The sequence below is a fragment of the Triticum urartu genome, chromosome 2A, assembly GCF_056163025.1.
Source record: "Triticum urartu cultivar PI428250 chromosome 2A, HENAU_Tu73, whole genome shotgun sequence".
Lineage (NCBI taxonomy): Eukaryota > Viridiplantae > Streptophyta > Magnoliopsida > Poales > Poaceae > Triticum > Triticum urartu.
Genome location: NC_141874.1, coordinates 630,261,275 through 630,273,326, shown reverse-complemented (window position 1 = coordinate 630,273,326; position 12,052 = coordinate 630,261,275). Strand labels below are relative to the sequence as shown.

General features: G+C 46.3%; 1 protein-coding gene across 1 annotated transcript; it reads left to right on the top strand.

The window, feature by feature from the left end:
• Positions 1–9,503: 9,503 nt before the first annotated feature.
• LOC147986314 (uncharacterized) lies at positions 9,504–11,405 on the top strand. Its single transcript, XM_087541956.1, has 4 exons — positions 9,504–9,541; positions 9,618–10,065; positions 10,411–10,687; positions 10,762–11,405. Exons 1-4 carry the CDS (start codon positions 9,504–9,506, stop codon positions 11,403–11,405), a joined length of 1,407 nt encoding a protein of 468 aa, XP_087398082.1.
• Positions 11,406–12,052: the final 647 nt, after the last annotated feature.

The window sequence follows — 12,052 nt, the reverse complement described above, 5'->3', positions numbered from 1 at the left end:
CCAACAAGCAGAAGCTGCGAAAGCCAAAGAGGAGATGACCAAAGCCCTGACAGCGATGGAAAAACTGAAGGAGTCTTTTAACAAAGAACGTGCTGACTGGGAAACCGAGAAGGTCGGTTTAACCAAAAAAACTGAGGATGCTGAAGCAGCCCTGAAGCCAGTTGTAGATGAACTAACTGGTTTGAAGTGGCAAATCAACGCCATGACGTCCGCTGTTTTTGGTAAGTATCTCCTTAGGCAGTTTGTCCAATTCACAAAATCTTATCATTTACCCGTTTGCTAATTTTAAACCATGACAGGCACTCGTATTGCTCATCTGGGCACGGATATGCGGATGAAGCTTAAAGCGGCGTATACCCTGCTTGAACAGCTGTACTCTGGATCCTAGCGTGCTATTTACACTGCGACTTTCAATAAGACGGCGCCATCATTGATAAAAGAAACTCTTGAGAAGCTGACCATGTTACCAGCCCGGATTACCGAACTGAAGAAGGCAGCCGCAAGAGCAGGAGCATTAACTGTGCTAATCCGGGCCAAGGCATGGATTCCGGACCTGGAAGCGGATGACATTATAAAAGGATATCCAGGTGTGAAGGAGGACGGTTCAAACTTCAACAATGATGATCTCCGAAGCTGACAAAGGAGATGCGGCCAATAGCCAGCAAACTGGCAGAAGACATAGACTTATCTCATTTCTAGCCGGCTTACGACACTGAAGGGAAGAGATAGCCTGCCGAAATCCATGAAGTCGAAGAACTTGTGCCTCCAGTCCGTAAGCATACTTACGCTCCTGACATTAACCCCTCCAGCCTTATCCATGAAGAAGCCGTGTTTCAAGCTTTAACCGAAATCGATTGGTCAACGGTTGATTTCCAGCATCTGGGGAGGGATGAAGAAGAAGTAATTGCACCAAATGGCCCTCAACCGTCAAACCGTCCAGATGAAGCATCTTAAACCGACAGCCGGTTTACCAGCTATTGTGCGCCAATGCTTAAACACAATTATTCAATTGGAGCCGTTTTGAAGCTTCTTGTAATAGGATAGCAAAAACTCCTTTATCTATCATGCCATCGAGCATGTTTTGTGGTGCTCTGGTATTGTGAAACTTGCTCCACGTTTTGGGATCTATTTATGCATAGCCCATGATGATTTGTGTTCCTGGATACAAGAACTTGAAAGTGTCCTAGTGGTTTACCACTGGACGGGTCATGATGCCCAAAAATATACAATACTTGGATGGATAATCAAAGTTTGTATAAAAAATAATATGTGCAACATACCTCGTTGGCTAACCAACTGCTTGTATGGTAAAGGTGTAAACACCAATCCGGAGCATTGATAACTCCGTCCTTAATATGCCGGATTATGATAATAAACCGTACCGGGATATAACAAGCACCGGGTTTTCCTTATAACACTGGCGGCTTGTTAGTCAAAACCAGACTGGGTTAATGAACGCCGGTTTATAACTGATCATGTACTGACAACTTGTAGTTGAAAGCCAAGCCGGGTCAAGGACGCCGGTTTATCAGAAGATATTATGAACCTCAACAAAGGCGAAAAACTTAGCAAATAGAACTCAAAAAGAACATGCGAGGCTTTTTACGAGCTGCCAGGCTCCAAATCGAGGCTTTCCATGGGCTGCCAGGCTGCTGAGTTAAACCATTTAACAAAGCCTTTTAAGATGGGCCTCCAATTAACTAATCGTCATTTTAACTTTGACAAGTTCAGGGTCTGTATAAGATTGACTTGTCAAACGTTCGGCGGGTCATACCAGGATTACCTGGATAGGAGTGGCTTACTTGATGAAGGCAGGTTAACCCGGGGTTTTAGGTGAATACACCTGGCTTCCAAGCCATGGCTTGATAGCCAATTACATGGGTCCTTTCAAACTCGTTGTTGCTTTGCACAAAGAGCCCCCAAGTAATTTTTTGAGCTGTGCTTAGTGGGTGCCCATATTTGAGTTTGTGCTTTTTGCAACACTCTCTTTGGCCCCAAAGTGAATTCATGTTGGCCTTACGCCGATCAAGAGGTGTAGCTATGGTTCAGATATGACCAAGCCCCCTAGTGATATCCCTTTGTGGTTTCAAACCGATCAAGAGGTGTAGCTATGGTTCAGATATGACCAAGCCCCCTAGTGATTTTCTTTATATCCGTGCGGCTGCAGAGACCGGTTTAACAAAACTCCGCTTTGTCAGTAGAAACTCTTGGAAGCACACACATGATGTAAAAAGAACAAAGACCCCGCTTTATTCGAGGCTCCGGTTTATTATATAATATATACATTGTCATAAATATGTACATATGAAGAGCCTATGGCTCAAGTATAGTAAGGCCGAAGAAGAGCTATATTCCACGGCCGCTTGGTCTCCTCCTCCGATTTACGTGAGTCTTTGTGCTCTCGAACATCAATGAGGTAGTATGACCCGTTGTGCAGATTCTTGCTGACCACAAAAGGTCCTTCCCAAGGTGGGGATAACTTGTGCATATCAGTCTGATCCTGGATGAGCTGGAGCACCAGGTCGCCCTCTTGAAAAGTTCTGGTTTTAACCCGAGGGTTGTGATAACGTCAGAGATCTTGTTGATAAATCGCCAAACGTGCTACTGCAAGATCACGCTCCTCATCTAACAGATCCAGAGAATCCTGACGTGCCTTCTCATTATCAGCTTCAATATAAGCTGTCACACGGGGCGAGTCGTGACGGATGTCACTCAGAAGAACTGCCTCCGCTCCATAAACCATGAAGAAAGGTGTGTAACCCGTAGACCTGTTGGGTGTGGTGTTGATGCTCCATAATACAGAAGGTAACTCCTCAACCCAACAACCCGGTGTCCGTTTCAAAGGAACCATAAGCCGGGGTTTAATACCTCGCAAAATTTCTTGATTGGCCCTCTCCGCTTGACCATTAGATTGGGGGTGAGCCACTGATGCTATATCAAGCTGGATGTGCTCAGTTGGAAAAATTCTTCCATCTCTCCCTTTGATAGATTAGTACCATTATCAGTTATAATACTGTGTGGAAAGCCAAACCGGAATATCACCTTTTTGATGAACTGAACCATCGTGGCCGCATCACACTTACTGACTGGCTCTGCTTCCACCCATTTGGTGAATTTGTCAACTGCCACTAACAAGTGGGTCTTTTGTCCTTGGATCGCTTGAAGGGTCCAACCATATCAAGCCCCCAAGTCGCAAACGGCCAAGTTATTGGAATCATCCTCAACTCCTGAGCTAGGATATGAGCACGGCGTGCAAACTTTTGACAACCGTCACATCATTTAACTAAATCCTCAGCATCAGCATGAGCTATTAACCAATAGAAACCGTGGCGAAAAGCTTTAGCCACCAAAGACTTTGAACCCGCGTGATGACCACAATCCCCTTCATGGATTTCTCGCAAAATCTCACAACCCTATTGAGGAGATACACAATGCTGAATTGCCCCTGATACGCTATAACGATGTAACTCTCCGTTGAGTATGGTCATTGACTTGGAACGCCGGATTATCTGTCGGGCCGATGTTTCATCCTCCGGTAACTCGCCCCTGTTCATGTAAGCCAGTTATGGATTGTCCAATCCGGTATGACATGCAAAGCTGCCACCAATTGATCCTCCGGATCAGGAATAGCCAACTCCTCCTCTGTTGGTACCTTGACCGACAGATTATGCAGCACGTCAAGAAAGACATTTGGTGGGACCGGTTTACGCTGAGAACCAAGGCGGCTTAAAGTGTTTGCTGCTTCGTTCTTTCGCCGGTCTATATGGTCCACCTGATAACCCTTGAAGTGACCAGCCACTGTGTCCACCTCTCGGTGATATGCAGCCATGAGTGGGTCCTTAGAATCCCAAGCGCCAGACACCTGTTGAGCCACCAGATCTGAATCCCCAAAGCACTTAACCCGGCTTAAGTTCATCTCCTTAGCTATCCGAAGACCGTGGAGCAAGGCCTCATACTCAGTTGCATTGTTTGTACAAGGGAACATTAAACGGAGGACATAACAAAACTTGTCACCTCGTGGGGAAGTTAGTATGACTCCAGCCCCCGAGCCCTCCAACTGTCTGGATCCATCAAAATGAATAGTCCAATGCGTGTTATCTGGCTTTTCCTCTGGTGCCTGCAACTCTGTCCAATCATTGATGAGGTCCACGAGCGCTTGGGACTTAATGTTGTGCGAGGTATGTATTTGAGCCCGTGAGGTCCAAGCTCAATAGCCCACTTGGCAATTCGGCCAGTTGCTTCTCTGTTTTGAATGATATCTCCCAGAGGGGATGAACTGACCACTGTGATAGGATGGCCCTGAAAATAATGTTTAAGCTTCCGGCTTGCCATAAATACTCCATACACCAGCTTCTGCCAATGTGTACACCTCTGCTTTGATTCAATGAGCACCTCACTGATATAATAAACCGGCCGTTGAACCGGATACTCCTTTCCAGCTTCCTTGCGCTCCACCACAATAGCCACGCTAACAGCTCGGGCATTAGCAGCCACATATAGCAATAACGGCTCTTTATCGACCGGGGCTGCAAGCACAGGCGGTTCAACTAACTGCCTCTTCAGATCCTCAAATGCTTTATCAGTCGCCTCACTCTAGACAAAATCATCCGTTTTCTTGAGCATCTGATATAGACGACTAATAAACCGGCTCAAAGCCGCAATCCGGTCGGCCAAATGTTGAACGTCATTGATACACGCCAGTTTAGCCAAAGATGTAATTGCTAAGATCTTTTTTGGATTAGCCTCAATGCCTCTATTTGACACAGGAAAACCCAAGAGTTTGCCTGCCGGGACACCAAAAACACACTTCTCCGGATTGAGCATCATCTTGTAAACCCGGAGGTTGTCAAAGGTTTCTCGCAAATCATCTATCAATGTTTCCTCCTTCCTAGACTTTATCACAATATCATCTACATACGCATGAACATTGCGCCCAATCTGCTTATGAAGACAATTCTGAACACAGCGTTGATAAGTCGCTTGGGCACTCTTGAGCCCAAAAGGCATGGAGACATAGCAGAAGGCTCCAAAAGGAGTTATAAAAGCCGTCTTCTCCTGGTCCTTAACTGCCATCTTGATCTGATGATAACCAGAATAAGCGTCCAGAAAACACAAATGGTCACAACCCGCCGTAGCATCAATGATCTGATCAATATGAGGGAGGGCAAAGGGATCTGCGGGGCAAGCCTTGTTCAAGTCTATGTAATCGACACACATACGCCAAGTGCCGTTTTTCTTAAGAACCAGCACCGGATTAGCCAACCACTCCAGGTGAAAGACCTCCACGATAAACCCTGCGGCCAACAACCGAGCTACCTCTTCACCAATAGCCTTGCGCCTTTCTTCATTGAAGCGGCAGAGAAACTGCTGGACCGGTTTAAACTTAGGATCAATGTTAAGTGTGTGCTCAGCGAGTTCCCTCGGTACACCTGGCATGTCAGAAGGTTTCCATGCAAAGATGTCCCGGTTCTCACGGATGAACTCGATGAGCGCGCTTTCCTATTTGGGATACAGGTTAGCGCTGATGCTGAACTGCTTGGATGAATCGCCAGGAACAAAATCAACCATCTTAGTATCTGTGGCCGATTTAAACTTCAATGCCGGATCGTGTTCCGTAGTTGGCTTTTTCAAAGAAGTCATATCTGCCAGATCACCTTGGTCTTTATAAAACTTCAGCTCCTCCGTGGCACAAACCGACTCAGCATAAGCCGCATCACCTTCTTCACATCCCAAAGCGATCTTCCTGCTCCCATGTACTGTGATGGTCCCCTTATGACCTGGCATTTTAAGCTGCAGATAAACATAACACGGCCTTGCCATGAACTTAGCGTAAGCCGGTCGCCCAAACAAAGCGTGATATGGACTTCTGATTTTTACCACCTCAAAAGTCAATGTTTCTGATCTTGAATCATGATCATCTCCAAAGGCCACCTCTAAGGCTATCTTGCCCACTGGATATGCGGACTTACCAGGCACCACACCATGGAAAACGGTGTTTGACGGTTTAAGATTCTTATGTGTCAACCCCATACGACAGAAGGTATCATAATATAGGATGTTGATACTACTTCCCCCATCCATGAGTACCTTTGTCAACTTATATCCCCCAACTTGAGGGGCCACCACCAAGGCCAGATGACCCGGATTGTCAACCCGGGGCGGGTGATCCTCTCTACTCCACAAAATGGGTTGCTCAGACCAGCGCCAAATACTGAGGCACCGCCGGTTCAATAGAGTTTACTGCCCTCTTGTGAAGCTTCTGATCACGCTTACACAAGCTAGTGGTGAAGACATGATATTTCCCACTATTTAATTGCTTAGGATTGCTCTGATAACCCGACTGCTATCGTGGAATTGTCATGGCAGATGTCCTCTTGCAAGGACTTAATCGTGGAGCCATCACAGCTAGGAAGCTTGAAGGGGTTAATCGGGACAAAGGATACGCGAGGTTTATACTAGTTCAGCCCCTTATGGTGAAGGAAGGCCTACGTCTAGTTGGGTTGGAATTGCTTGAGGTTTTGATGACCAGGGAGCGAGATACTCTATGCTCGGTTCTCGATTTGTTGTTTCTTATCCTAAGCCGCCAGCGGGTCGTCCCCTTATATACACGGGTTGACGCCCTACGGCTTACAGAGTCCCGGCCGGCTCATAAACAGTGTCCGGCTCGGTGACTAGTTACTTCTACCTTACAATACAAGTCACGCCCTCATGGCGTTTTATCACCATGGGCCATAAATCGCCTGTGGGCCTTTAGACCCTTTACTGAACCGCCATCTTCACGTCTTGGTCTTGAGCTTCAGATGGGCTTCTCTTTGCGTAACCCGGCCCCTCCTGGGCGGCTTACATAAATAGTTATATCCCCAATATTAGGCCCCAGATTGATTTGAACCGGTTCATGTCAATCTTTAAAAACCTTATGAACTGGCCTTCAGTCTTCTGTTTTGTGCGGAAACTTTAACCCGCCATGACGTCATCATCTGGATCCGGGTTAAATCTCCGTGACGCCATCTTCAATAAAACTCATATTTTATTCCGTCATATCCTCCAACGGTTCTTTGCCTTTACTGACCATCCCGAAAATCGAGGCGTCGGGGTTGTTGTAAAATGATATTCCGTCTCCTCATTTCTCGCACCATCTTGGTCGGCCCCTCCTTATAAATAGATGCGAACTAGGTCTTTTTCATTTCCTTCAGTCGTCTTCCTCCTCGCACCTCCTTATTTGCTGCTCAAGCTCCGCCGCCGCCGCCGCCGTCGACCCCCTCATCTTCACCGACTCAGGCCACTGCATCACCCTGATCTTGACCAGAAAACGACGGCGACCCTCCGCAGTTCTTCCACATCTGTGAGTTCCTCTTTTCCCCCTTCTCAGATCTGCATTGAAACCGTCTTGAGTTCGTCGTCGTTCATCGCCGCCCGATGCAAACCTCCATTAGCTCTCACCTCCAATGCCTTGTTTAGATTATAAAAACAACTTAGAACTGCTGCGGAAAATGTTTGTGCTTATCCTATATGAGAACAGATCTCATTTCCCTTGTTTTGGAAGCCTTCCGCGAGTATATGAACTTTTCTGTACTGTTTTAGACCTAGAAATATTTTCCTTTCCAGAGCATCGTTTGATCCAAAATAATGATTGCAACTTGTGAAACATGTTTGTTCCACACTTAGCCAAAAAACTGCATCTGTTGACTCTGTTTCAGCCATAGTAGTCCGCGTAGCCGGTTTAAGATAATACCGGCTGTCAGCACCGCTTGCCTCGGGAGACTTAAGAAAACCTTAATCATCTTTAATACATGCAGCTGTTAAACATTATCACATAGTTACCTGCATGTCATTAGGCCCCTTCTTAAGCCGCCATCTTAAATAACCCAACAATGTTTATTCTCCGGGTTATAATAAACCGGAAAAATTTCCTTTATCTTGTTGTAGGCTTCAATTTACCCAATGGCACCCAAAGCTGTTAAACCTCCGGTTACCTGCAACTGGGTCCCATCCATTGTTACAGAGAACAAACTGTCCGAGTTTGTAAAGTCTGGCCATCTGCCCAAGAATGATGTCATGTCTTATTGTGCTCCTGAACCGTCTGAAGAGAAACCTCAAACCAAGGAAGGGGAGGTGATCATTTTTACCGATCACATAAGCCGGGGATTTGCTCCTCCCGGTTCAAAATTCTTTAGAGACGTTCTGCATTTCTTTGACTTAAGACCTCAAGACATCGGGCCCAATTCCGTGTCAAATATCTGCAACTTCCAAGTTTTCTGTGAGGTCTACCTTGGAGAAGAACCCAGCCTACTTTTGTTCAGGGAGTTGTTCTATTTGAACCGGCAGAATGAGCGCGCCAACGGACCCAGTCTAGAACTTGGTGGCATCTCGATTCAGCGACGGAGAGACTGCCTTTTCCCTTATGCTAAACTGCCGAGTCATCCAAAGGATTGGAACCAAACGTGGTTCTACTGCCAGGACACTTCTCCGGCTGGTGAAAACCCGCTGCCCGGCTTCCGCGCCTTGCGCCTTGAATCCAACCACCCGCTGCCGGACAAGTTGACTGCTATTGATTGTTTGTCACTCACCCCCACTATTAGGAAAATCAAAGATCTTTTGGGGAATGGTTTAGATGGCATCGACCTGGTCCGAGTCTGGGTTGCTTGGCGAGTGATTCCATTAAGCCGCCGCCCCGGCTTAATGTGTACTTACTCAGGCGAAAAGGATGACCCACTGCGTCATAGTCCTGACAACTTACCAGATGATGCGGTGGAAGCTACAACCCAGTCTTTCCTGAAAGAGGGCACGGTGACTAGTAATGCCTTTGGCTTACTTCCTTTCTGCAAGAAGAACCCGGCCCCTCCAGTGAGTTATTATCCTCCACAATTATCTTTATTATGTTATACCTTACCTTTACTCATAACCCTTTATCCTTATTCATAGGCAAGTAGCGACTTCTGGAAGGTCAAGTATGACCATGAGGCTGCCAAACAAGCCAGAGCAGCGAAAAGAGCCGAAAGAAGAACCGCTAAGACTGGAACTTCAAGAAAGAGGAAACCCAGCGCCTCAGATATGATGAAACTGGATGATACTGAGGATGATGAAGAAGAGGTAACTCCTAATTCCTCTGACTCTTTTATCATCATGTTATTGACATTAATTCCTTTCAGGAGGATACAGGCAACAACCAAGCTGTTAAAGAGGTAACTATAATCTCCTCCGACTTAGAGCCTTTACCGAGGTTGAAAATCCGAAGAGTGACCCGGAAAGTAAGATTTTCACATCCTTTAGCTTACCAAGACCCTCAATTTCTTTTGAAGCGACAGATTTGTGAGAGCCGGAGGCAGACCCGGACCAGCAAAGACGCGGAACTCTCCTCCGGCTTACCTGATGTGACCAGGAAACGCCAGGCTGAGGTTATCTCCGATTTACGCCTTCTTTTTCCTTTGGCGGGTTTCATTCGTCAGCCTCTCAATTCTTCTGACTCCAACTATCAGGATATTTCACCTTCCTCCAGTGAGTCTATGCAGTCCGACATGCCAGCCTTCAAAACTGCTCCCGGGTAATATGAACTTGTTGTACCTTATGCCTTATTTTACTCATATTTTTTGTATTTAACCTGTCTACCTTTTCCACAGTGTGCAAGTAAAGCCCAGCAAAAGGGCAAAAAAGAATAAACCGCCCCAAGAGCCGGTTGTGACTGAACCAGAGCTGGGCACAGCTGCTCCTGATGCCTCTGCTCACGAGCCGCCGCCTCAACCATCTCATGATGTTCCTATATCTTCCTCTGACCCGCCTACTGAGCAAACTCTCAACGATTCTGGTAACCCGGAGGCTCCTAGCCCCGCCAAGGCAAATGATCCGGAAGTTGAGATTCTCAAGACTCAGTTTGTTGAGCCGGCACAGCCAACTGTACTTGCCAAGTGTTCTAAAGAGGAATTAGTAGAACGCCGAAAGGCCAAGCTGGACGTCATTGACTATACTCATTTGAGTATTGGAGAGATCATCTCCGGCTATATCAATCAAGTACATAGCAGCCGTGACCTAGAAATTGACATGGTGAAGCAGATACAGCAAAAATCTGAGGTATGACTTATGCTAGCTTTCTTTAACCATACTTACTGTACCAGCCCCCAAGTCTATTGCTTATAAGTAAATATGTTGTAGACTTTAGAAAATTGCCTAGCACTGCTTATCCGGCTTAGGAAAAAGACATTTAACCCGGTTGTAGCACTTGCGATACACATTAGCCCCCAAGTGCCAAACATCTTTGCTTGCAAAGTGCTTGGGACTTAATTTCCATGAGCCGGAGTAGTAATTGAAAGTTCTTCAGTATACATTAGCCCCCAAGTGTCAAGTACCTTTGCTTGCAAAGTGCTTGGGACTTAATATTATTTACCGTAATCTTGACTACTATCCGGTGCAATGCAGGCCATCATAAGTCAATTTGAATCAGAGATTGTTGACCTGAAGAACCGCGTGGCAGCCCAGGAGATTGAAACTCAAAAGGCTAACTCCAAATTTGAATTCAGCGTCTCTGAACAAGAGAAGCTGAAGAAAAATTTTGAATCGGAGAAGAAAATTTGGGCTGATGAAAAGGCCGCACTGGTGACCTGGGCCGAGACAGCAGAGGCATCACTTGCGGAAGCAACGGCCGAACTGTCCGACTTAAAGCGCCAGATATCTCGAATGGTCTCATCAATCTTTGGTGAGTGACTTACTCAAACCTTAAATGACCATTTCAGTTGTTTCCTCTGACTCACCTTATGCTTAATAACGTAGGCCCCAGGAGCACAAATCTCAAGCAGAACATGGTGATCAAGCTGAAGGCGGTTTATACTCTGGTGGAACAGCTCTACACCGGGTCCCAACGTGCTCTGGCCGGTGTGGCTTTATCAAATGATGTTCCCTATCTCCTGCAAGATGTGCTGAAGCGGCTTGCTGTGCTACCTCAGCGAATCCAAGAGTTAAGACGAGCATTTGCAAGAGCTGGAGCTATAGCCGCATTGAGCCGGGCCAAGGCGTGGCTTCCAGAACTAGACCCCGCTGATATTGCTCTTGGGTATCCAAGTTTAAAGGAAGATGGCATCGTGTTTAATGATAAGGATTTCACCGCCTGTGTGAAGGATATACGTCCGGTGGCTACTCTTATTGGGAACGACACTGACCTCACCAAGTGTCAGCCGGGTTATGACAAGGAGAATCGGAGAATCCCCACGCCGCATTATGACGATGTCAACTTGATCCCTCCAATCCGTAAGCACACCTTTGCTCCTGAAGTCGACCCAACCGGTTTAATAGATGATGAAGCTGAGTTTGAGGCCTTGAGTGGCATTGACTGGGCCTCATCATCCTTCCAGGACAAAGCAGCCGGCGGAGAGACGGAGAAGGATAACCCGGAGGCTTCAAATCAACCCCAAGAGTAGATTGTCAGGCGCCACCTGCTTATGTCATTGTAGAAAAACAATGCCGCATCATTCAGACTCGGGGAGTCTTGTAACAGAGTAAAAAATACCTTGAGTTTTGCTATGCCTTTGCGCATGCTTATGGCCCTTAATACTTGCATAAGCCGCCGTCACTATGCACTTTGTAGTTTATATGAATCTGTTATGTCCTTTGCAGAAATACCTTGCATTGCCTTGTGATGCTTACGGCTGCTTTTTCGGCTTATATAAACCAACCTCTGAGGGTAAGTTTAACTCCTGAAAATTGGCACATACAAGTTCACCTGGTACTTAACAACCTGATATAACCAATATTAATCCTAGAGGATTGTAATGTATTCCATTGTATTTTCAAGAGGGTCACAAGATATCCAATGTTGACACTTGTAAAATATGATAAACAAAATTCAAGGGTTTCTGATTCGAATACGATTAGTGAACCGTTCCAAAGGGGTTGAGCTAAGATTCGGATACGATCTGTTAGCCCCCAGTGGCTGTGGCGATGCCGATCAAGTGGGTATCGATAGCTATGTTCTCTTTGGTTCGAATACGACCTATGTTTGAACACGAAGCCCCCAAGTGACCATAAGAGTTGTTTAATGACGCTGATTCGAATATGATCCATGTCA